The sequence below is a fragment of the Nyctereutes procyonoides genome, unplaced genomic scaffold (assembly GCF_905146905.1).
Source record: "Nyctereutes procyonoides isolate TBG_1078 unplaced genomic scaffold, NYPRO_anot_genome, whole genome shotgun sequence".
In the NCBI taxonomy this organism is placed as follows: Eukaryota; Metazoa; Chordata; class Mammalia; order Carnivora; family Canidae; genus Nyctereutes; species Nyctereutes procyonoides.
This window is the reverse complement of record NW_026575037.1, coordinates 5,499,795-5,523,993: the sequence shown is the minus strand read 5'-3', so window position 1 is coordinate 5,523,993 and position 24,199 is coordinate 5,499,795. Positions and strand designations below refer to the sequence as shown.

Genomic DNA, 24,199 nt, shown 5'->3' with positions numbered 1-24,199 from the left:
AGGATGTGAATGGCGGCCTCTAGTGGTGAAGAGTACACAGCTTTTTCCACAGTTTTATTGAGGTAAAGTGTCCATAGAACCATCTCTGAATGGGTTCCATTCTCTGAAACTTGATTCCTTCCTGAGCCAGATACTAGCCTTGGGATTTGTGAAGACCCACACACCCAAGTTTTGAACTCTGTCACAGCTTGCTTGGTTTTGACTTCCGGTGGCTTTTGGTTCCTGACAGGTTTGGTTCATTGGCGTATCACTCAATCAGATCGTAATATTTACTGAGCAGCTTTTTTCTTTTCTTTCCTTTTCTTTTAAAGATTTTATTTACTTCTTCAGGATCACAACCTGAGCCAAAGGCAGATGCTCAATCACTGAGCCACCCAGGTGCCCCTACTGAGCAGCTTTTATGAACAGGTTACATGTGCTTAATCTCTAAATTACTCTTATCTCATTTTATAGACACTGTGGCAGATTCCAGAAGGAGTCTCCCTCCGAGAAGCCTCTACCCTGCCTGTATCCTATGGCACTGCTCTTTTGGCTCTGGAGCATCGGGCATGCACTCAGCCTGGGTAAGAGGCTGTGTAGACAAGCCAGAGCTAGATGGTATCTCTTTCTGATATCAGAAGTGCCCAGCAAGACCTTGCTCCTACCTTTCCCCTCCCTGACCTTTATTTTTTAACTTTTTTAACGATTTTATTTATTTGAGAGAGAGAGAAAATATGAACGTGGAGGGATGGGGCTTGGGAAAGGAAGAAGAGACTCCCGCTGAGCAGGGAGCCTGATACAGCACTCCATCCTGGGACCTGAGATCATAACCTGAGCCGAAGGCAGATGCTTAACCTATTGAGCCACACAGGTGCCCCTCCCCTCCCTGACCTTTAGCTCTTGTTCAGCTTGGGTGAGGAAAGGCCAAAGGAAGGTAATGACCAGACGGGTCTGGTGACAGCGGGGTTATCTTTTTGTCTGAGATGGAATGGTGGACTATGAAATTGGCCAATATGAATTTGGAGAAATACCTCTTCAAACCTGGCCACTCTGGAGATCACCTCCTAGAAACTCTTACATGTGAGAGAGTTGGTTTATGTAAACTTGTTTCCATCTGGTTTTAATGGAATCCTATGGTATTTGTTCTTGTGAGGCGTGACTGGGTGTGCCTACGGTGGTATTTCAAACTCAAAGGTGCAGTGGTTTCCTACTTCACCTGAAATATATGCCTTTTGCCCTTTTCAGAGAGACTCAGGATTGCTCCAGAGAAGTGACTTTAGTTGAACTGTGGCCATTCCTTGATCATCACCATCAAAGATGCAGCAATGTTTAGTATGAGAATGATTTTAAGACGGAATTTCTGAAGCAGACATTGGAGTGGTAGCTCAAAGGAAGGGTTGCTCCTGGCATGATGAAGAGGTTCCCTAGAGGGATTAAGGAATATTTTTCCTAGGAAGTCTTCAACCCAACCAAATTCTCACCAATCAAGCAGTCACAGATATAACCTAGCCCTAACGTCTAGAGACTGGGTCTCCATGAAATGTTGAATGAAATGGCCTTTAAGTTCTCTTCTTGCTTTAAAGTGGTCATGAAATCATACGATTGGATGATTTTTGAAGGTTTCTGAAGTAATGCCCACCTTTCTCTGGCAGAGAAACTGTTTTAGTGACGGCAGCTGCTGGAGCCACCGGCCTTGCAGTGATTGATGTGGCAACGAATATTCTTCAGGCTAAGGTATTTGCATGGTAGGGTGTCCATTAAAAAAAAACCACAAAGCACCACACCTCCAGTTTTCAAACACAGAATATATTCATTTGTTCATTCATAAATATCATAGGTAAGGCACTGGGATATAAAGTAATCCAGAGTAGGGTCTTGCCATCTTATTTGCTTGCGGACTGGTGAGGGGACCTGGGAGTAGATCACTCATCCTTCCAGTTACTAGAACCTGGTGAGAGCTGACTTGCTTCATGGCCTCTGTAGATTCTGTTCCCTTTCCCTGTAATGCTCTTCTGAACTGTCTCCCCCTGCACTTCAAAAAAAATTTTTTTTTTTAAAGATTTTATTTATTTATTCATGAAGACACAGAGAGAAGCAGGCTTCCTGTGGAGAGCCTGCTGCAGGACTTAATCCCAGGACCCCAGGATCACTCCCTGAGCTCAAGGCTGACTCTCAGCCACTGAGCCACCCAGCAACCCCTGCTGGACTTCAAACTTAAATTCAGATGTCATTTCTTCAGGGAATTATTCTTTATCCTATAGGAGATGTTAATCTCTCCTCCATCCCCCTGCTCCCCCACTTCCCCAGCTGTTTGTAGGTGGTCTCCTAGCATGCTGTACATCTCTCTTTCGTGGTACGAACCTCAGTGTGTGGTTTATCTTTTACCTGTGTCATGATTGGATTAATGTCTCCCTCCTACTCAACTGTAATCCCACTGAAGGCAAGGACAGTGTCTGCATGGCACATTACGGTAGTCCCAGCAGCTGGCATGGTACCTAGACCATAGTAGGCTCTCAATAACTATTTCTTTTCTTTTTTTTTTTTAAAGATTTATTTATTCATGATAGACACAGAGAGGGGGGGGCAGAGACACAGGCAGAGGGAGAAGCAGGCTCCATGCGGGGAGCCTGATGCGGGACTCGATCCCGGGACTCCAGGATCGTGCCCTGGGCCAAAGGCAGGCACCAAACCGCTTAGCCACCCAGGGATCCCCTTTTTAAAAAGATTTTATTTACTTATTAGGAGAGACACAGAGAGACAGAGGCAGAGGGAGAAACAGGCTCCACACAGGGAGCCTGATGTGGGACTCGATCCCGGGACTGCAGGATCATGCCCCAAGCTGAAGGTAGATGTCCAACTGCTGAGCCACCCAGGCACCCTGGAGAAATAGTTATTGAGGCATGATCAGCTTGGGGCATGATCCTGCAGTCCCGGGATTGAGTCCCGCATCAGCACTGGGTGTTATGCTATATGTTGGCAAATCGAACTCCAATAAAAAAATATACAAAAAAAAAAAAACCCAAACTATTTCTTGAGTGAAAGAATAAATAAAGAAAGACCGAAGTCTCTGCAAGGGCATCATTCTGAGGCGGTAGGTGTCAGATAAGGAGGATTTCTTAGAGACAGCAGACATTTAGGCTGACTTCTGAAGGACTGGTAGCAGTTGAATAAAGGAAGGAAGGAAGGGAAGGCCATTTCAGTGGTGGGAGGGGATATTATCAGAAACACGGGATCTCACATGATGCATTCCCTGGAATTGCGAAGTAGCGTCTATGGAGCAAAGGGTCTGTGGGAGAATGGTGGAAGATGACTCTAGGGAGGTGAGCAGAGACAAGATCAGGAGGTACTGAAGAATTTGAACCCTTAGTGGAAGCTATCAGGAGGTATGAAGGACTTTAACCAAGGAGGTACCATGGTCATGTTTGCATTTTGCCAAGTTCATTCTGGTAGCAGTGGGGATGCAGGATAGGGCAAAGTCAGGGGTAGTCTGGAGGCAGTAGGGCAGCCTCTTGGAGCAATCCAAGCCAGTCCAGTGGTGATGATACTTGACCCAAAGCACTGGAAGCAATGAATTGAGAGATACTGAAGTAGAAGAAAATAGAGAGTTTGATCCTAATACAGTTGAAGGAACAAGGAATTTGAAGCTAGTCTGACCTAGGTTCAGATTCCAACACTGCCTCTAGCTTAATTGCTTCGCTTTCCTCTTTGGTACAATAAACCTTTCCTCATATGGGGTCGTGGGAATATTGAAATTACACGTGCAATATGCCTGTTAGAGGGCATGGCATGTTGGTAAGAATCTCTTAAAAAGGATTCCTATTATTATTAGACATTGAGTGGGAAGGAGCAAACTAGGTTAACTTGTGGATTTGCCATTTATTGCAGTTGAGAACACAGGAGGAAATGGTGAGCTCAGTTTTGGAAGTATTAAGTGTGAGGTTTCTGTGGAACATGTAGTTGGGATATCCAGAAGGCACCGAGATACCCAGGTTTGGAGATAATTGGATTGCTCTGGAATTTCTTCAGGTGGCGTCTCTCCTGTTTTGCATTAAGTTCTTTTTGGGAAGGGCATATGAGTTCTGAAAGCAATTTTAGATACCAAGAAGCTCTCCATGGAATATTAACACATTTCATGTCAAAGTAAGGGCTTTTAGCACCTCTTAGTGGGGAGACCAAAATTAGTCTCATTGTCTAGAACTGCTGACTACCATTCCTAGGAAGATAAAATTGCACCATTTGTTTTGAATAGTGATAGTAGGTTAAGTAGAGAGAAAAATTGACTTCAATTCAGATATTAAAATTAATCCAAGCTGTATTTTCTTGAGTAGCCATAATGGTGTGTGTGTGTGTGTGTGTGTGTGTGTGTGTTTTAAGATTTTATTCATTCACTTGACAGAGAGAGAGAGCAAAAGAGAGCGAGCAGAAGCAGGGGGGAGCAGCAGGCAGAGGGAGAGGGAGAAGCAGACTTCCTGCTGAGCTGAGAGCCCAATGCAGAGCTCCATCCCAGGACCCCGGTATCATGACCCTAGCCGGAGGCAGATGCTCAACTGACTGAGCCACCCACGCACCCCAACCATAGTGGTTTTAAGCAAAAGCAAACAACAACAAAATAATAAAAATAACTTTAAAAGTGTCATCATGCCGCCCACTTGGAACAGGTTATTTTGAGAACAACCTCTATTCACAGCGTTTCATATTGCTTTCAAAGTGCCTCCACACCAATTACCCCTGATCCTGACAAACCCCTGGGAGAGGGGTAATGTGTTTATTATCCCTATTTCACAGATAAAGAAAGTGAGGCACCAGGGGATACAATGGTTTGTGGCAGGTCTCAATGGCGCCCTTGTGAGAATCAAGATTGGTGTCAAGTCCCTGACCCTAGCCTGGTGTCTGCCCTCTGTGGTGCTGTGTGAAGCTACTTGAGGGTTCCTCTGGGGAGTACTTGAGGGTGGCTTTTGGTTTCAAATAGTTATGGGTGAGTTTGCAATCTTCTAAGGGCACTGATGGTGCTGTGTGTTTGAATGCAAGTTCTCGATGTCACCTTGGGGCCAAACTGCTCGGGCTGGTGGTTGCTATCCAGTAACAAGGTACCTCTAGGCAGTGCTTACATGTTTGAAGCTTTTCTGGAGGCTTCCGAACCCCACACAGCCTCACAGTCTGGCCCATGGTCATCCTTGCCCGGCGTTAAGCATGGTTTTCTCCCAGGGTGATGGAATGGAAAAGCATGGGCTTTGGAGTCCGGCAGCACCACTGGGTTTGAATGGTTTTCTACCACCTACTTCCTGACTAATCCTGAGTTAATTACTTAACCTCTAGGTCTGTGTCTCCATCTATAGAATGGGAGTAATTATACCTCCCTACCCCCCATAATGTTCTATGAGGCTTAAATAGAATAAATGATTGTGTATGTGCAGCAATAGATTCAATTTATCTAACACTTTGTTTTCCAAGTGCTTTACGGACAGTATTGCATTTGCTTTTTTAAAATAAATCTTGCTTTACGGACGAGGTAACTGGAGCTTAGGGAAGCTGGTGGACAGCATAGAGGTTAAAAGTATGAAGTCTGGAGATGGACAACCTGGGGTTGGGTCCCAGTTCTGTTTCTCATTAGTTGTGTGATGTTGGGCCTCCCATTAGTTATGTGACCTTGGGCAGGTTCCTTAACTTCTTTTGCTTTAGTTTCTTCATCTCTAAAATGGGGGATGCTAATAGTGTGTGTATCATTGGGCTACTAAGACTAAGAGAGTTATTAATATATGCAAAGCATTTACAATAGTACCTGGCACATAGTAAGCTTTATGTAAATTAGTTCCTATTAAGTAATTTGTTGTAGGTGACACTGCTAGTTATTAGCAGAGCCAGAATTTTAACTCAGGTCTTTCTAACTTCAAGATCTTTCCACTGAATTGTGTTTTACCCTCTGGGAAGCCTTCTGAGATCTCAAACTAGGTTGGATACCTCTCGTTTGAACTTCTGCCACCATCTGTACTTCCCCACCATCACACTGCTGTATCTTGCTATCTTGACTCATAGCAGGTACTCAATAAATGATGGTTTAATCTATTTTTGGGAAAGACTTTCTGATTATCTCCTGAACCATCTCCTAGCTAGACTCATTGGGTTTCCAGGATTCCTGGAAATGTGGATCCCATGGCCAGTGGGTGTGGAGGGCCAAGTGTGATGGTGCTGTGTGTTGGCCCTGATGTGTAGGATTGGGGCTTGTCCTAGGGCAGCAAGGTCACACTGTTTTTTTTTTTTTTTTTGGTCACACTGGTTTTGTTGGTTATTCCCTTTGGTTGAAAGCTGGGTGGGTAGGATGAGCCTCTCTTGGTACATATCCTGGATCACCAGAAGCTTTGTGTTCTCTATGCAGGTGATAGCTGCTGTCGGAAGTGACGAGAAGTGCCAGCTTGTGATGCAGAAGGGCGCGCAATCCGTCGTGAACTATAGTCAGGGTGGCCTGAAGGAGGCTGTGAGGAAGCTGGTGGGCAGTGTTGGGGTGAATGTGGTCATCGACACAGTGGGAGGAGATGTCTTCCTGGAGGCACTCCGCAGGTGCATGTGATGGTCTTTCCAGAGGGGGCTGGACCTGGGGGTCTGCTAAAGCCTTTTCAGACCTGTCTTCCTTCTAGTCTTACTTCTCTTCCATTTTAGCTGCTCACTTTTCTTGTAGGCATTGGCTTCAACGAGAACAGCTGAGTGGGAGGGTGAAAAGGAATAGAAGCAGAGGGAAAATCAGGAAATGCTTAAATATAGAAAAACAAGATATCCAGCTGGAAAATATCCAAAAAATGACTGCAGACTCTCTGGCAATATTGAATGCTTTAGAAATTATGCACGTGTTAAATTCAGCTATGCCGGCTCCCATTTACTTTATATATATATATATATATATAGTGTGGGTAATTATCGGGATCACTGTTCAGATGTTAGAATGACCTGAGTGGCAGGCCCTGGTTCACTATGCACCAAAGTACAGACTTTCTTTCCTTTCCTTTCCTTTCCTTTCCTTTCCTTTCCTTTCCTTTCCTTTCCTTTCCTTTCCTTTCCTTTCTTTCTTTCTTTCTTTCTTTCTTTCTTTCTTTCTTTCTCTCTCTCTCTCTCTCTTTCTCTCTTTCCCTCTTTTCTTTCTTTCTTTCACAGACTCTTGATCTCACTGCTTTCAGAGGCAGCCAGCAGTTTAGGTATCTCCTTGATTTGGTTTATTTAAAAAAAATCATTAGAGTTTTAGTGGATCTGTTGTATCCACACCAATTCTCATTCTGTCTTTTTTTTTTTTTTTAAGATTTTATTTATTTATTTGAGACAGAGAGAGCACAAGTGGGGGGCAGAGGCAGAGAGAGAGGTATAAGCAGATTCCATGCTGAACGGGGAGCCCAATGTGGGGCTAGATCCCAGAACCCTGAGATCATGACCCTAGCCGACGACAGACACCCAACTGACTGAGCCCCTCTCATTCTGCTTTTAACCAGGGACTCCAGCGTGTTCTGATAATACTAGTTTCATTTCTCATGTCATCCTGGCAAGCACAATTTTGTGGTTTATTTCAGTTTAAAGTGGAAGAAACAGAAGCAGAGAGAACAGCTTTCCTACGGAAGGGACCCACTTGGCTCTAGGGCCACTGAGCATCACTGTACTGTGCTGAGTGGTACTGTGGAATTGTGGTACTGTGCTCAGAGAAGCAAAGGAAGGAGTGTGTTGACTCAGTGGGGAGCCAGGCCAGAGAACTGCTCTCATGCTCTTCTTGCCTTCTGGGTAACGGGTAATAGTGTTATCACAAAGGCTTCTTGTTTTTCTCTAAAGAAGAAAAGCAAAAGGCAAAAGCCAAACAAAGATACACATATTCTTTATCAAAGATGTTTACAAAATTATTTTATTTTTTTAAAAGATTTTATTTATTTATTTATTCATGAGACACACAGAGCAAGAGTCAGAGACACAGGCAGAGGCAGAAGCAGGGAGCCCGATGTGGGACTTGATCCTGGGATTCCGGGAATCACACCCTGGGCCAAAGGCAGGTGCTAAACCGCTGAGCCACCCAGGAGTCCCTACAAAATTTATTTTTATAACTTCTTACTTAGTGTGAACTGTATAGTGCTTTTCATGGTAGGTTGCAGAAAACTTTCATGAATTTCTACAGATTCTTCAAAATTCTTTAGAGCAGCACATAACTTAAGGAGTCCTAAAGTAAATCTTTGTGTGAAGCACATAATGCTTCATGAAAGTGTCTGTCTTCATTCCTGCTTCTGAAGTTCGAAATCTTACAGTGTTTGTAACTTGCTTATTTCATTTAGCACAATGTCCCCAAAGTTTATCCATGTCATAGCATGAGACAGGATGTCCTTCTTTTTTAAGGCTGAACAATATTCTATTGTATGTATATAACACATTCTGTTTATTCATCTATCAGTTGGTGGACGTTTGGGTTGCTTCTCCCTCTTGGCTATGGTAGATAATGCTGCTGAGAATGCGGGAGTGCAACTATGTCTTCAGGGCCTTGTTTTCAGTCATTTTGGATCTAGACCCAGAATGGTATTGCTGGATTATGTGGTAGTTCTATTTTTTTTTAAGATTTTATTTATTTATTTTAGAGAGAGAAAGAGAGAGGGTACACTTAGGCAAGCAGGAGGAGGAGCAAAGGGAAAGGGAACAAGAATCTGGAGCAGTCTCTGGGCTGAGCAGGGAGCCTGATCCCATATAGGGCTCTGTCTCAATACCATGAAATCATGACCTGAGCTGAAACCAAGAGTCAGATGCTTAATCTATTGAGCCACCCAGGTGCCCCTGGTAGCTCTCTTTAATTTTCTTTCTTTTTTTTTTTTTTAAAGATTTTATTTATTTATTCATAAGACAGACAGAGAGAGAGAGAGAGAGAGAGAGAGACAGGCAGAGGGAGAAGCAGGCTCCCTGCAGGAAACCCGACGTGGGATTCGATCCTGTGGCCCCAGGATCAGGCCCTGGACTGAAGGCGGCGCTAAACTGCTGAGCCACCCGGGCTGCCCTCTCTTTAATTTTCTGAGGAACCTCTATACTAACACTTGGTATTTTCTGTTGTTGTTGTTTTTATGGTAGCCATTCTGATCAGTGTGACTATACATTGCTAATTTTTAAAATAATTTCTATTCCTTGTACTTTCTTGCCCTAGCCTGGCGTGGGAGGGCAGGATCGTGGTGGTGGGTTTTGCTGGAGGAACCATTGCTTCTGTGCCCGCCAACCTTCTGCTCCTGAAGAATGTCTCAGCCATGGGGCTGTACTGGAGCCGATACAAAGAGCAGAACTTTCCCATCTTCTCCAGAACCCTGTCCTCGGCTCTTCAGTACTGCCAGCAAGGGCGCATCCAGCCACACATCGGAGCAGTTTTTAAGCTGGAGAAGGTGAGATACTCTGAAGGGATATGATGTGGCTAACGCCAGGACATCTCTGGTGTCAAGCTACTGGATAGTTTCTCTCTGGATTCCATAGATCCTCCTTTTATGGATTGAAAAGGTACAAACACGGTGCAGAATTATGGGGTCTCACAGGCTGCAGGGTGACAGGATTTCTCCTTGTCTTCAGGGTTGTGTGGCTGTTGCCTCAGGCCTCATGAGCCACCTGGGAAACTGAATTTGCACCAGCCATAAAGGAGCTAGATTTCAAGGGCTCTACCTCTGTCATTGGTTTCTTAAACAGAAGGACGTGATGGAACTTTAGAAAATAATTTACCCGTGTTTGTATGAACTCTGAACTCCATAACATACAAGTCTTAGAAGGAAGCATTTAACTTGACCTTTGATTTTAGAAAACAGATGCTTTAAAGTACAGCCAGATGATCTAAGCTGAGGTTCTGTGAACAAAACACTAAATCATGCCCCGCGTCATAGGACTGTAATTCATCCATTAGTCACCGCAGTTAATTTTGTTGGCTATGCACTCCCTTTCTTCATTCCCTCTCAGCCCCATTAATGTGGCTTAAACTTCCTCCAAAGTGTAATTGCATATGCAATATAGTTGTAAATGTGAATCTGTTAGGCATTCACTGTGAAGTCCTTTTTTTTCTTTTCGGTTTCATTTGTTTAATGCTCAAAAAACTGTTTTGGTAACTCCAGTCAGCTATCCTTGGGCGCGATGTTTTATTCATATGCAGATTTGTGGGGCCTGGAGCTGAGCTGGCAGTGCCAGACTTCCTTGCTCACCATGCCTTCCATTTTTATGTTTTTCTCTAGGATGGGGCATATTCTCAAATCTGGTTTACTTTCTTCCTCCTCCTCCTCCTCTTCTTCTTCTTCTTTTTTAAAGATTTTATTTATTTAAAAAAAAAAGATTTTTTTTATTTATTCATGAGAGACACACAGAGAGAGGCAAGACACAGGCAGAAGGAGAAGCAGGCTTCCTGCGGAAAGCCCAATGTAGGACTCGATCCTAGGACCCTGGGATCACACCCTGAGCCAAAGGCAGATGCTCCATCACTGAGCCGCCCAGGCGCCCCTGGATTATTGTTCTAATCACTCACGTTGAAGTTCTCTCTTCTCTTAAACATGAATTAGCTATTTAATTACTGACTCCCTGTCAGCTTCTGTTTGCCCTGCTCCTTTCCATTGACTGCTCAGAATGTAGGGTTTTTCTGGTCTTTCCCAGCCTGCTGACCTTCCTGCTGTCACCGGGCCCTCTGAAACCATTCTCCCTAACGATTTCATCTCATTCACACACCCTCTGTTGACTATTTCTTCTCTCTCTCTCTCTTTTTCCAGTTTGTAAACTACTTAGAGGAAGGTAGTAGAAGTGGCAGCTCCTATATATTTAGGTGCATACTGAGGGTCAAGCACTCTGACATCTATTTTCTCATTTCATCTTCATAATGCTCCCTTGAGGTACGAACCATTTTTATCATGTTTTATAGAGGAAGAAATCAAGACTCGTGGAGGCTAAGAAACCCGCTTGGTATTATGTAGTAAGTGACAGACCTGGAATCCAGGCCAGGTGGGTTCGACACCAGATTGGGTGCCTTATGGCTATATCGGACTCTCCTCAAACAAGCCAGGAAGTTGCTTCTTACAAACCTTATTCTAGAGTATAAAGTTTGTCCATCTATCAGAGAATTGTCTATGTGAAAGAGCTATCTTACAGTTAAAACAACCAAAAACCTTGAACTTTCCAAGCACTACCAGAATTTATATATTTTGTTCTTTTACACTGAAGATGACTAAGGGCACCTGGGTGGCTCAGTCTGTTAAATGTCTGCCTTCAGCTTAGATCATAATCTCAGGGTTCTGGAATCAAGCCCCAGGTTGGGCTCTCTGATCAGTGGGGAGCCTGCTTCTCTCTCTGCCCATTCTCCCAGTTGGCTCTCTCTCTCTCTCTCTCTCTCAAGTAAGTAAAATCTTTAAAAAAAATAAAATGAAGATGATTAAATGAATGTAAATAGTTAATTTCACTTAACCTGGGTAATATTTTTCATGTAAATCAGTTAACGTATTAGAAAAAACTATCAGAACCTGCCTAGACTCAGAAAATGACCACTGTATATATGTAAACAAGTATATACGTATAATGACCAGAGATACCAGTGCTTTCTAGCTTGATTTTCTCCTTAATCTATGGGCTTATAGATTTGACCTTGATAGTTGATATTATCAGTAGTATAGTATGACTACATACTTTGTACCATAACCTACCTAATAGACATGAGGTATGAACTTCCATAGCACTCAGTGCTTTTTCTTTGCCTACTTGTCATTGTTCAATGCTTGTCATTCCCATAGACCATAAACTCCATGTGGGCAGGGGCCATGCATCTCCTTGTCTCCAGATGCTGGCAGGTACTCATGTATCTGTTGAATGACTGATTAAGAGTAAGGGGGCTATCAGGTCAGACCACCTGAGTTCAGATCCTGACCCTAACACTTGACTGGCTATGGACAAATTGCTCACATCTATGTGCCTTAGTTTCCTCATCTGTAATGGGGGCAGTGATACACTCTGTCTACTGAGGTCTTTGTGAAGATCAAATAAGATAACACATATAAAAGTACATAGCAAACAATATATTGTTTAAAGCAAAACACCTGGCCATGATAAAATACAGAGTTGAGCTTTTTCAGTTCGCATGAAATGTAACACATTTACGTTAACATTTCATGGGTAGGAGTAGAGAGACAGTCTTTGGATTTTGAATTTTAACTAGAATTTATTGTTTTCTGAAGTGTTGCATCTGTGCCATGATGGGTAGGCCAGGAATGAGCCCTGTGATCTGTCCAGGAGATGGCCTTATTCAGATGTGCCAAGTCTGCTTTCTGTAGGGAGATGCTCACACACGTCTCAACTAGACATACTACTTACTTCTCAGAGATCTGAACTTGTTTATCATGTAAAGGTCAGGTGAGGTCACTACGTGAATAGATTTGATAGATAGAAATTGTTTACTTAAGTTTTGTGAGTGTATCTGTGGAATATTCTTTTTTTTTTTTAAATATTTATTTATTTATTCATGAGAGCGGCAGAGACACAGGCAGAGAGAGAAGCAGGCTCCCCGCGGGGAGACCAATGCTGGACTCAATCCCAGGACCCCAGGATCACACCCTGAACTGAAGGCAGACATTCAACCACCGAGTCACCCAGGCATCCCATTCTGTGGAATATTCTTAAAAATTAAGTTACTCTTTAAGTTTAGGTAATGTATTAATTTGAATCCACTATTCCATACCTATTTTCTGGGGTTCTCCATACTTGCCAGCGACACCTGCCCCACGCCTTGGCCACTTGTCACACTTTTCTACAGATGGCTCACATCACTTACCCTGTTGTCATATAGTCAGACCCTTTCCCTAAGACTCATCTCCTAACACTTGGTGGTTGCGTGCTTTCTCTGGCAGGAGGTCCGATCCTAGGCAGGGCCTCCACTGTGCCTTTCAGCGGGTGGGAGCTGCTGCAGACCTGGTGCACAGTTCTGGTCTTAAGGAAGCGCTGGCTTCCCCAGAAATTGGATGTGGAGGTCTGGGTAATGCAACTGGGAAGTTGTAGATAGAGTTTACTGCATGGGACAGGATTTGACAAATGAAAGACAGGAGACAAATTGCTGCCTTTGTTTCTTCTAATAGAGTATGTTGACATGCAGTAGGTTCTATATGGCCTCTCTGGAGAGGTCCTCTAGCTGTATGTCCCCCCGGAGCTGTGACCAGTTCAGGATCAGTAACACACACCTCCTTCCTTGATTCACTTCACCTTTTCCCTCACCCTTGTTTCCCTGGGATTCCAGTGAAGCATTAGGGCATAGATTTTTTTTTCTTTTTTAAAATTTTATTTATTTTTTATTTATTTTTTTATTTATTTATGATAGTCACACACACAGAGAGAGAGAGGCAGAGACATAGGCAGAGGGAGAAGCAGGCTCCATGCACCGGGAGCCCGACATGGGATTTGATCCCTGGTCTCCAGGATCGTGCCCTGGGCCAAAGGCAGGCGCCAAACCGCTGCGCCACCCAGGGATCCCAGATTTTTTTTTTTTCCTAAAGATTTATTTATTTGAGAGAGCGAGCAGGGAGAGGGCCAGAGGGAGACAGAGAATCCCAAGGAGACTCCCCACTGAGCACAGAGCCTGACCTGGGCTCCATCCCACAACCCTGAGATCATGATCTGAGCCAAAATCAAGAGTGGGACTTAACCTACTGAGCCTAACCAAGTGCCCCTAGGGCATACATTTTGACTAAGCTCTATTTTCTTTTCTTTTCTTTCTTTTTTTTCTTTTTTTTTTAAGATTTTATTTATTTATTTGACAGAGAGAGCACAAGTAGGGGGAGTGGCAGACTCCCTGCTGAGCAAGGAGCTCCACTTGAGACTTGATCCCAGGACTCTGAGATTGTGACCTGAGCTGAAGGCAGATGCTTAACTGACTGAGCCACCCAGGTGCCCCTAGGCTCTATTTTATTTATTTTTATTTTTTTAAAAGATTTTACTTATTTATTCATGAGAGAGAGAGAGAGAGGCAGAGACACAGGCAGAGGGAGAAGCAGGCTCCATGCAGGGAGCCTGATGTGGGACTCGATCCAGGACTTCAGGATCACGCCCTGCCCCGAAGGCAGGCGCCAAACCGCTGAGCCACCCAGGGATCCCCTAGGCTCTATTTTCTAAGGAACCAAGACTGACAGTTCTGAAGATTTGTTTACATTTGTGTTTAATAACACATGGCTTGAGATTTCTTTTTTTAAATGTTAGGTTTATTGAGATATCATCTACATTTGGTAAAATTCACTCTGAGCTTTGACAAATACATGTATTCATGTAACTACCCCACTGCAGTCGAGATATAGAACATTGCCATCACTCTGAAAAGTGCCCTGTGCCCCTTTGTCATCAATCCCCTTCTCCTATCCCACAGCCCCTGGCAACCATGGGTCTGTTTTCTCTCCTTGTATTTTACCTTTTCAGAATGTCCTATAAATGGAGTCATATAAGAGGTAGTCTTTTCAACCTGGCTTCTTTAAAACCTGGCATCATACTTCCGAGGCTCACCCATGTTTGTGCATATCAATAATTTGTTCATTTTTTTTTTTCCTGTACTGCTGAAGAGTGTTTCATTGTGAGGGTGTTCCACAACTTATTTTTTCATTTATCAATTAATAGTTGCTTGATTATTTTTAGTTTCTGGTGATTATTAATAAGTCTTCTATAAACCTTCATGTGCAAGTTTTGTATAGACTTTTTTGTGTGTGTGTGATTTTAGGACTGGAGTTTGTGTGTCATGTACTAAGCATAGGTTTAACTTTTATAAATTCGCATACATTTAGTTGGCTTTATTTACAGAGCGGTTTCATTCCTCCCAGTCTCTGATGGTGTCTAGTTAATGTCATTAGGTAGAAATGTCCATTTAAAAGAAATCTATGCAGAATCCTACAAATAACAGATATCTATGCTCAAGAAGAGACTTGACTGTATCCACAGCTTTCTCTTCTTGCCTTGTTACAAGTGCTTCTGGCGCTGTCTCTACTGTCCAGGTTTTGAAGACACAGCCACTACTATTGCATTCCTACCAAAGCCGTACATAACATGTGGGGTTTCTATTTTTCAGTGTATTCTGAATGAAAAACTGATACTCCAGTGTACATTGTTTATTTGTACACTTAAGGATTTTATTTGTACTGATTTGCTACTATAGATTTAACTTTTTTTAAAAAAGATATTTATTTATTCATGAGAGACACACACAGAGAGAGAGAGAGAGAGAGAGAGGCAGAGACACAAACAGAGGGAGAAGCAGGCTCCATGCAGGGAGCCTGACTGGGACTCGATCCTGGGACTCCAGGGTCACTCCCGGGGCCGAAGGGAGGTGCTCAACCGCTGAGCCACCCAGGCATCCCTACATTTAACTTTTAATAAACTACCAACTGCATATCAGAGAGGTGGTATTACTTTGCATTTCCACCAACAATATTAGAGTCTAGTTGTTGGGCATCTGTCAGAACTTCATACTGACAGATTCTTTTCCTTAATTTTTGCCATTCCAATAGGTATCTAGGGGTATCTGATTGTGGGTTTAATTTGCATTTCTATTGAATAATGATCTTGAGCATCTTTTCATATGCTTATTTGTCATCTGTATCTCTTTTTTGGTAAACTGCCTTGACTGACTTTTAAAAGAAGATTCAGATTCAAGCAGTGACATGATGAATATAATTCAACTGTGACTGTGTATCAGTAACAAAACATTTTTACCTTTTAAAAACAATCCCACTCAGTCCCAGGTATATTCATTCATTCATGAGTTTGTTTTATTTTATTTTTATTTATTTATTTTTTCTTTCTGAATAACTTTATTTTGGGAGAGTTCCATAAGCATTAGGAACATACATAAAATGACACACCACTGTTGACAATGAAAAAAAAACAGCATTTGATCATTTCCAGCTTTATGAATTTTTAAAAAATGATTCAGTTACAAACAAAAAAAGTTTAGATATTTTAGCAAGTATCACCTTGCAGGACCATAATCATATTTAAGCCACTGACTGTTAATGGAAAAAATTCACACTGAGTTTGTTTTATTTATCAACATTCACTGGGTACATTCTGGATGTCAGTCAATAAAAACTAAGACTTAAGGAATTCCTTTGTTTTGTCGCTCTCAGGACAGGGTGTTATGATAGGGGGAAGAGCTGGTTTCTAAGGAGGCGTGAATGAGCACGATATATTTAGGGAGCCATAGCTTACTCTGATTATTCCTGCTTGATAAGGTAATTAAAAATTCCAGCAGCGGCACCTAAAACAAAAGCAATATCCTCACCCGTCCTCACATTCCGGGTTGCATATCTCCAGAGACAAATTTAATTATAGCTTCACCCATTGCGAGGGAGGGTTCTGGGAACCAGTCTCTGGATGCCTCTGGGGAGCAGTATGGAGCAGCTTCCCTATCCGTGGCACAGCCTGTAGAAAACAGAAGGAGCAAAATGTCCCCAGGCATCTGAATTAGCTTTCAAAAGACTCTGGTCTAATGCCCTGCACTTTCCTTCTCAGTTTCTCACTCAGAGCCTTATCACACTTATTAAACATCCAGTCCTTAAGGCCACTGGTTGTTTTCCCACCCCAGATAGAAACCACAAGGTAGAAAGGGGACAGAGTTGGGTTATTTTTAGATGCATCTACAGTCACAGTGGAAGTGGCAAATGGACATAGAAATAACAGAACAAAAAAAAAAAAAGAAAAAAAAAAGAAAAAAAATAACAACACCTGAAAAGCAGGAGGGAGAATCACGGATGTTCAAAATTATGAGATTCCGGGGATCCCTGGGTGGCGCAGCGGTTTGGCACCTGCCTTTGGCCCAGGGCGTGATTCTGGAGACCCGGGATCGAATCCCATGTTGGGCTCCCAGTGCATGGAGCCTGCTTCTCTCTCTGCCCCTCTCTCTCTCTCTCTCTGTGTTACTATCCTAAAAAAAAATATTAAAAAAAAGAAAACATTTAAAAAAAAATTATGAGATTCCCAAATCATGGAACAAAAAGTTTATGCTTCCCACCAATGTTACCCTCCAAAGAAGTTAGGTAAATGTGTGCTACATTTTTATAAATATTTACATGCAAAATGTTTAAAAAGTAAGCTCTAGCATTTAAAGGGACAACTTTTTTTAATGTGAAGATTTACATCTAGGAGATTCCTTATTTCTCTAGGATGCCGGGTAAAAGAAGTGTCACTATCTTGAATCATGCTTGCTTTCCTTTTTTTTTTTTTAAATTATATTAATTAATTATATTTATTTATTTATTTATTTACGATAGTCATACAGAGAGAGAGAGAGGCAGAGACACAGGCAGAGGGAGAAGCAGGCTCCATGCACCGGGAGCCTGACGTGGGATTCGATCCCGGGTCTCCAGGATCGCGCCCTGGGCCAAAGGCAGGCGCCAAACCGCTGCGCCACCCAGGGATCCCCATGCTTGCTTTCCAAGTGTTTTCTGTCTTTGGGCTGTGACAGATCTCTGGGAACAAGTGGCTTCTACCTGACAGGGAAAGATGCGGCTGTGAGTCACCTGGAGCTGTGCCTCCGAGTGATTGTGATCGACAGGACAGGGATGTGTGTTTCAAACCGTGTGTCTTAGACCTCTTTCACCTCCTTGGAGTGTGTCTAATTTACATGGATTGGAAAGGTCTCTGTAAGGTACAAAGACCTGCAAGATAGATGTTTTTGAAACCAGAGATTTCATGCTGCAGAGAATTGATTTCTTTGATTGACTTATTGGTTTCTCTGTTTATTTTTATTTGGTTACCTTTTTCTATGCTTTTCTGGGGAAGGATTTCAAGTGGGGAGGGTTGGTTATTCATATTCCTCATTTCAAAGCACATTTGCATTGCTGGACCTTTGTTTTTATGCGTGTCTATTTCTGGAGGTCTGTACTGACTTCTTCCCTTTATCCTCACTGCCCACTACCACCCTCTGCACTTCTTCCTCCCCTCCAACTTGTTCTCTATGATGTGTTTGGTAAATACCCTTGGATTTATATTTCCTTGTAAAACATAATGTTTTTGTGTGCTAATTGATTTTCAAGCTACACAAATGATTTAACACCATAGGGTTGTGCTGTAGGCCTTATTCTGTTTCTTCATTTCTCACTCAGTGCTGTCTTTTTTTAAGATCCACCTGTGCTGCTGGTGCTGTATCCAGTTCATTGGTCTCACTGCTGCATTGGAGACTGGGGTGTGCACCTGCCATAGTTTACAGATCTGCTTCCTAGTGATGTACTCTGGGGTTGACCTGATTCCCTGCCGCCATAATCAGCACTCTAATTCACAGGCTCACAGTCAGGACTTGTGCGAAGTTGCTTTGGGAGTATTTTCCCAGGAGTAGGGTTGTTGGGTCACAGGATGTATGCATACTTAATTTGACAGCAAACTGCTCTCCAGGCTGACTTGACCAGTTTATGCCCATGCCAGCAGTGCACGTGGATTCTTTTTTTGCCACCCTGTTGCTATGTAACATTGTCCTACTTTCTAATTTTTTCCAAACTAATAAGCATAAAGTGGCATCTTGTGATTTTAATTCGCATTTCCCTGATTTCTAATCAATGTAAGATTTGGTAAACATTCAGGTTTAGCAACTTAAGCCTTAAGCCCTTCATGCAGTTTTCTACAGGGCTTCCTGTCCCTTTCTAGTTTGCAGAAGTTCCTTTATAATCTGTAATTCTCAAATTTTACTGGGCATATGAATCACCTGGGGATCATGTTAAGATGCAGATTATGATTCGGTAAAGGTGGGTGGGGACTCCAGATTGTGCATTTCTAATAAGCTCCTAGATGACGCAGAAGCCTACGGTCCTTGAACTGCCCAAGAGTAGCAAGGTTCTAGATGTTAGTTTGTGACTTTGCAAAAGTCTGTCCTTCCAAATTTGTCATTTCTCTGTCACCTTTGTCTATATTTAATGTAATCAAACACATCGATATTTTGTCTTGTGGGTTAGTGCTATTTGGGACATGTTTAAAAAGTCCTGTCATATCTGGGTGCAGAGTGATCTTCATCTCTATTTTAAATATTGCTTTATTTTAGAGAGAGAGAGAGTGAGTGCATGAGTGGAGGGAGGGATAGAGGGAGAGGGAGAGGGAGAGAGAATCATAAGCAGGCTCCCTGCTGAGCATGGAGCCCAACGCAGGGCTTGATCCCAGGACCCTGAGATCATGACCTGAGCTGAAATCAAGAGTCTACCTAACAGACTGAGCCACCCAGGCACCCCTCTCTACTAACTTTATACTTTTATTTCACACGTAAGGATTTAATCCATCTGAAGTCACCTCTGTATTGGATATAAATCAGGTAACCAAGTTTTATTTTTCTCCTTGTAGTGAGTGAGTTTTCCTGGACCAGTAGTTCATTGTTTCTCCATTGATTCATGTGGTGCTACCTCCATCTTATTTCAGGTTCCCAGATACACTCTGCTTTCTTTTCTATTTCCTTGGTTCAGATTTCTGTTCCTATAATAGTATCATGCTGTTTTTATCTTTGTAGCTTTGAAGTATATTTTAATATCTGGAAGGGTCACTCTTCTACCACAGTTGTTTTTTAAATTTGATTTAGCTCTTTGGGAATCTTTATCCTTTTAGATAAATTTTGGAATAGATTTATTTAGTTCCTAAAAAATATCTGGCTGAAATTTAGAATGGAATTGCATTGACTTTATAGATTAATTTGGGGAGGGATATTGATATTTTTGCAATGTTAGGTTGTTTCATTTGTGAACAGGGATATATTGCTATTTATTCAGATCTTTTCAAGTTTTTAAATCTTAAAGTTTTTCTCCATAAAGTCTTGTGGATCATTCTTAGTTATATTAATTATAAGTACTTTACTGTTTTTGTTGCCTTGGAGAGCACTATTTTATTTCTGTTATATTTCCTGGTTGATTATATTCGATACAGAGAAATGTCAGTAATTTTTGTTAGTTGATCTCATCCCTCACAATCTTGCTGACTTTTCTTATTTGCTTGTCTGTGCTTTGACTAGTTTTTCTATGTAGATTATTATGTTGTATGCAAATAATGACACTTCTATTTTCCTCCATTCTTTTCTTTTTCCAATTTTAATTTTTTGCATTTATTACTTATTAAGAATCGGGAGATTTGGGGCACTTGGTTGGCTCAGTGGTTGAGCATCTGCCTTTGGCTAAGGGTGTGATCTTGGGGTCCTGGGATCAAGTCCCACATGGGGCTCCTCATAGGGAGCCTGCTTCTCCCTCTGTTTATGGCTCTGCCTCTCTCTCTGTATCTCTCATGAATAAATACAATCTTAAAAAAAAAAGAATCAAGAGACTTTACTTTTTCAGCAGTTTTAGGTTTATAGAAAAATTCAACAGAAAGTAAAGAGCATTCTCATGTATTTCTTCTCCTACCACCCAGTTTCCACTAGTGTTAACATCTTGCACTAGTGTGGTACATTTGCTATAATTAACAAACCAATAGTGATAATAATTATTAACTCTAAGTCCACAGTTTACATTAGGGTTCCCTCTTTGTGCTGTATAGTGGTATAGGTTTTACCAAAACAAATGTATGTCATGTATCCATCATTACAGAATCATACGGAATAGCTTCAGTGCTCTAAAGGATCCCTTGGGCACCACGTTTTCACCCCTGCTCTCTACCCTGATCCTTGAAGGCCCCTGATCTTACGGTCTCTATAGCTTTGGCTTTTCCAGAATGTCATATGGTTGGAATCATATAGTATGTATCCTTTTCTGACCGGCTTCTTTTACTTAACAGTATGCACTTAAGGTTCTCCCATGTTTTTTCGTGGCTTGATAGCTCATTTCTTCTTATCATGGAATAATATCCCATTGCCTGGATGTACCATAGTTTGTTTACTCATTCTCATTCATCTTAGTTGCTCCTGAGCTTTGACAATCTTGAATAAAGGTGCTGTAAACATTTGTGTGCAGGTTTTTGTGTGGACATAAGTTTTCAGTCTATTACCTAGGAATGTGATTGCTGGATCCCATGGTAAGATTATGTTTAGCCTTGTAAGAAGCTACCAACCTGTCCTTCAGAGTGGTTGTACCATGTTGTATTCCCACCAGCAATGAATGAAAAGTTCCTATTGTTCCACATCCTTGCCAGCATCTTGTGCTGTCAGTGCTCTGGATTTTAGCTCTTCTGATAGGTGTGTGGTGGTATCTTGTTCTACTTGTGCATTGCTCTAATGACCTACAATGTTTAACATCTTTTCATGTGCTTTTTACCATCTGTCTTTAATTGATGAGCTGTCTGTTCAGATTTTTTGCTGCTTTTTAATTGGGTTGTTTTTTTTTTTTTTGTTGTTGAGGGTTTTTTTTTTTTAATATTTTATTTTGAAGTCATTCCCACACCCAACGTGGGGCTCGAACTTACAACTCTGAGATCAAGAGCTGCACATTCCATTGACTGAACCAGCTAGGGAACCCATCTTATTGTTGAGTTTGAAGAATTCTTTGTATATTTTAGATACAAGTTCTTGATTAGACATGCATTTTACAAAGATTTTTTCTCCCAGGCTGTAGCTGGTCTTCTCATTTTCCCAAGTGTGTTTCGCAGACAGAAGTTTGTAATTTTATGATATCCAACTTAAACAATTTTTCTTTTATGGTTCATGCTTTGGTGCTCAGTGCCAGATCCAAGGTGCCTTGAACTTTTTTCCCCTGTTTTCCTCTGGAAGTTTTATAGATTTGCCTTTTACATTTAGGTGTAGGATTAATTTTAAGTTAACTTTTGTGAAAGATGTATAGTGTCTTGATTCTTCGTCTTCTTCTTTATTTATTTATTTTTTTTACATATGGAGGTCCGGTAGTTCTAGCAACATTTCTTGAGAAGGCTTTCTTTTCTCCATTGAATTCCCTTTGCTCTTTTGTTAAGGATCAGTTGCCTATATTTGTGTGGGTCTATTTTTGGACTCTAATCTGTTCCATTGATCTGTTTATCTATTCTTTTGCCAGTATCACACTGTCTTGATTACTGCGGCTGTTTCTTAATTTATGTTTTATAACATTATTCTTCTAAAAAATAGGATTTGAGATAGATTGCAACTTCAGTTACATTGGAAACAGGACAATTTTAATAAAAAGATAAAAGTTGTAAAATATTAAACTATTGATTTTTCTGGCAGTGGCTGCATTCTTTCAAAAACTAGAAGACAATGAAATATTGCAAAAGATTATGGACAGGCCTGGAGGCTTTTTACCTGCTGTCATTTATCTGACATCATTGAAAATTATACTTTAGACCGAAAAATTCTGAGGTTGGGTTATTCGTAAATATTATTGTTTTCCTTTGAGTTTGTGGTGATTATTTAGTTAGTATTGCATAGTTAGCTGTATATAGTTCATTGGAGACACATCTTAATATTTAACTATTAAGATTCAGACTACCAGCAAATGTTTATTGCAATATGCGAGTGTGACCACTTTTTTTTTTTTTTTAATTTTTTAGGTCAATGATGCCTTCCTTCATGTGATACAGCGCAAATCCACGGGCAAGGTGCTTATCTCCCTTAAATGAATCCTCGCCTCAGCAGCAAACTCAGCATGTCCAAATCCAAATTCATCATCTTTCCAAAAAACCTCATTTCCCTCCTGTGTTTCTTTCTTTTTTTTTTCCCTCCTGTGTTTCTAAAGGTGTTACCACTTTCCTTATTAATCCAGGTTCAAAGTCTTTTAGAGTCACCTTTGATTCTGTTTTCTTATTCCTCGTAATTAGTGTGACATATCCTTTATTGTCCTAACTTGGATGTCTGAATGTGAAAGGATGCTATTTGTAATTAAACCAGGGAAACCAGGGTCCCAGGCAAAGCAGGCTGTATGGTCATCCTGTTCATAATGCATCAATGGCCAGGTTCTGTCATCCCAACCTCTAAGAGAATCTCTCACATCCATATCCTCTTTCCCATTCTGCCTAATTATGTCTCATTTGCTAATTCCAGTAGCTTCCTAACTGGCTTTAAACTACCGCCCCACTCCTCCATCTTTGTTATACATTGTTGCCATGGTGACCTTCCCAAAGGACAGCTGTGACTGTTTTTTGACTCAAAACCTGCAATGGCTTCCCATTGCCTACATGGTGGAGTTCAGACTCTTCGAACTAGCCTTTCTTTATGCCCTTGATTGTGCCTGCTCTGCCTCGCAGCCTTATGTCACACAACACCTCGGCCTCTCTGTACACACTTACAGAAATTCCTGCCAATCTTCCTTTGCTCTGCTCAGGCGGTTTCCTCTACTTCCGTATCTTTGTCAAACATAAGCCCTCCTGACCTCCAAGGCTGGCCTGTCGCCTCAGGAGGGTGCTCAATTCTTCCCTTCCACCTTCCTGTAGCTTTTCTCTCAGGATTTGTCACATTCTGTCTTGCACCAAAAGGAGCAGCTGGTCTAATAGAATGAACACAGGATTCTGTATCTAAGATGTGGGTTTGAATCCCAGTCTCACCACTTCAGAGGTGGTTACCGAAGCTCCACGAGCCTTCATTTTCTCACTGGAAAGTAGATATTATAGTATCTACCTCATAATGTTGCCATGAGCCATACATGCAGTGATTGGGCAAAGTACCTGGTGTGTGGTAATCTATTAGCAAATGCTAGTCACTTTTCCTTCTTTTTCTCCTCTCCCAATGTAGCGTTAAGTTCCTTGAGAGTAGGTACTATGTCTGATTCACCTTTGTATCTCCCACAATACCTAGCACAGTGAGTTACCCTTATTAAACACTCAATAAATTGAATTAATTTTAAATTATATACAAGTCTAAATTGTGGGAATAAGTTAAGAATACATTACCTTGGTAACAAGCCAAATGTCCATCCCAGAGGAATGGGTATACCGAATGTGGAATAGCTAAACAATGGAATATTATCTGGTCTTTAAAAGAAAGGACATTCTGGCCCATGCTACAACATGGATGAACGTTGAAGACACTATGCTAAGTGACATAAGCCAGTCACAAAAGGATGAATATGGTTTGATTACACTTACAGGAAGTACTGAGAAAAGTCAAATTTCTAGAGATAGAAAGTAGAATAGTGGTTGCTAGAGCCTGGGGGTAGGGTGGGCGACAAAATGGGGAGTCATTATTTAGTGAGTACAGAGTTTCAGTTTGGGAAAACAAAAGTTTTTGAGATGGATGGTGGTGATGGTTGCATGACAATGCAAATGTACTTAATGTCATTGAACTATACATTGAAAAATGGTTAAAATGGTCATTTAAAAAATCTTATGTATGTTTTACCACAATAAAAATGTAAAAAAAAAAACAAACCCC

General features: G+C 41.6%; 1 protein-coding gene across 3 annotated transcripts in view; it reads left to right on the top strand.

Moving 5' to 3' along the window:
* The window catches only part of LOC129505755 (quinone oxidoreductase-like protein 2), a 29,292-nt gene extending 5,619 nt beyond the window's left edge, over positions 1-23,673 (top strand). For all 3 annotated transcript variants that reach the window (XM_055318999.1, XM_055319000.1, XM_055318998.1), the window contains 5 exons: positions 454-563; positions 1,632-1,713; positions 6,353-6,534; positions 9,125-9,353; positions 22,384-23,673. In XM_055318999.1, coding sequence (XP_055174974.1) covers positions 454-563; positions 1,632-1,713; positions 6,353-6,534; positions 9,125-9,353; positions 22,384-22,452 — 672 coding nt within the window. In that variant the 3' untranslated portion in view covers positions 22,453-23,673. The remainder of the gene's footprint in view (positions 1-453; positions 564-1,631; positions 1,714-6,352; positions 6,535-9,124; positions 9,354-22,383) is intronic.
* The last annotated feature ends 526 nt before the right edge of the window (positions 23,674-24,199 follow it).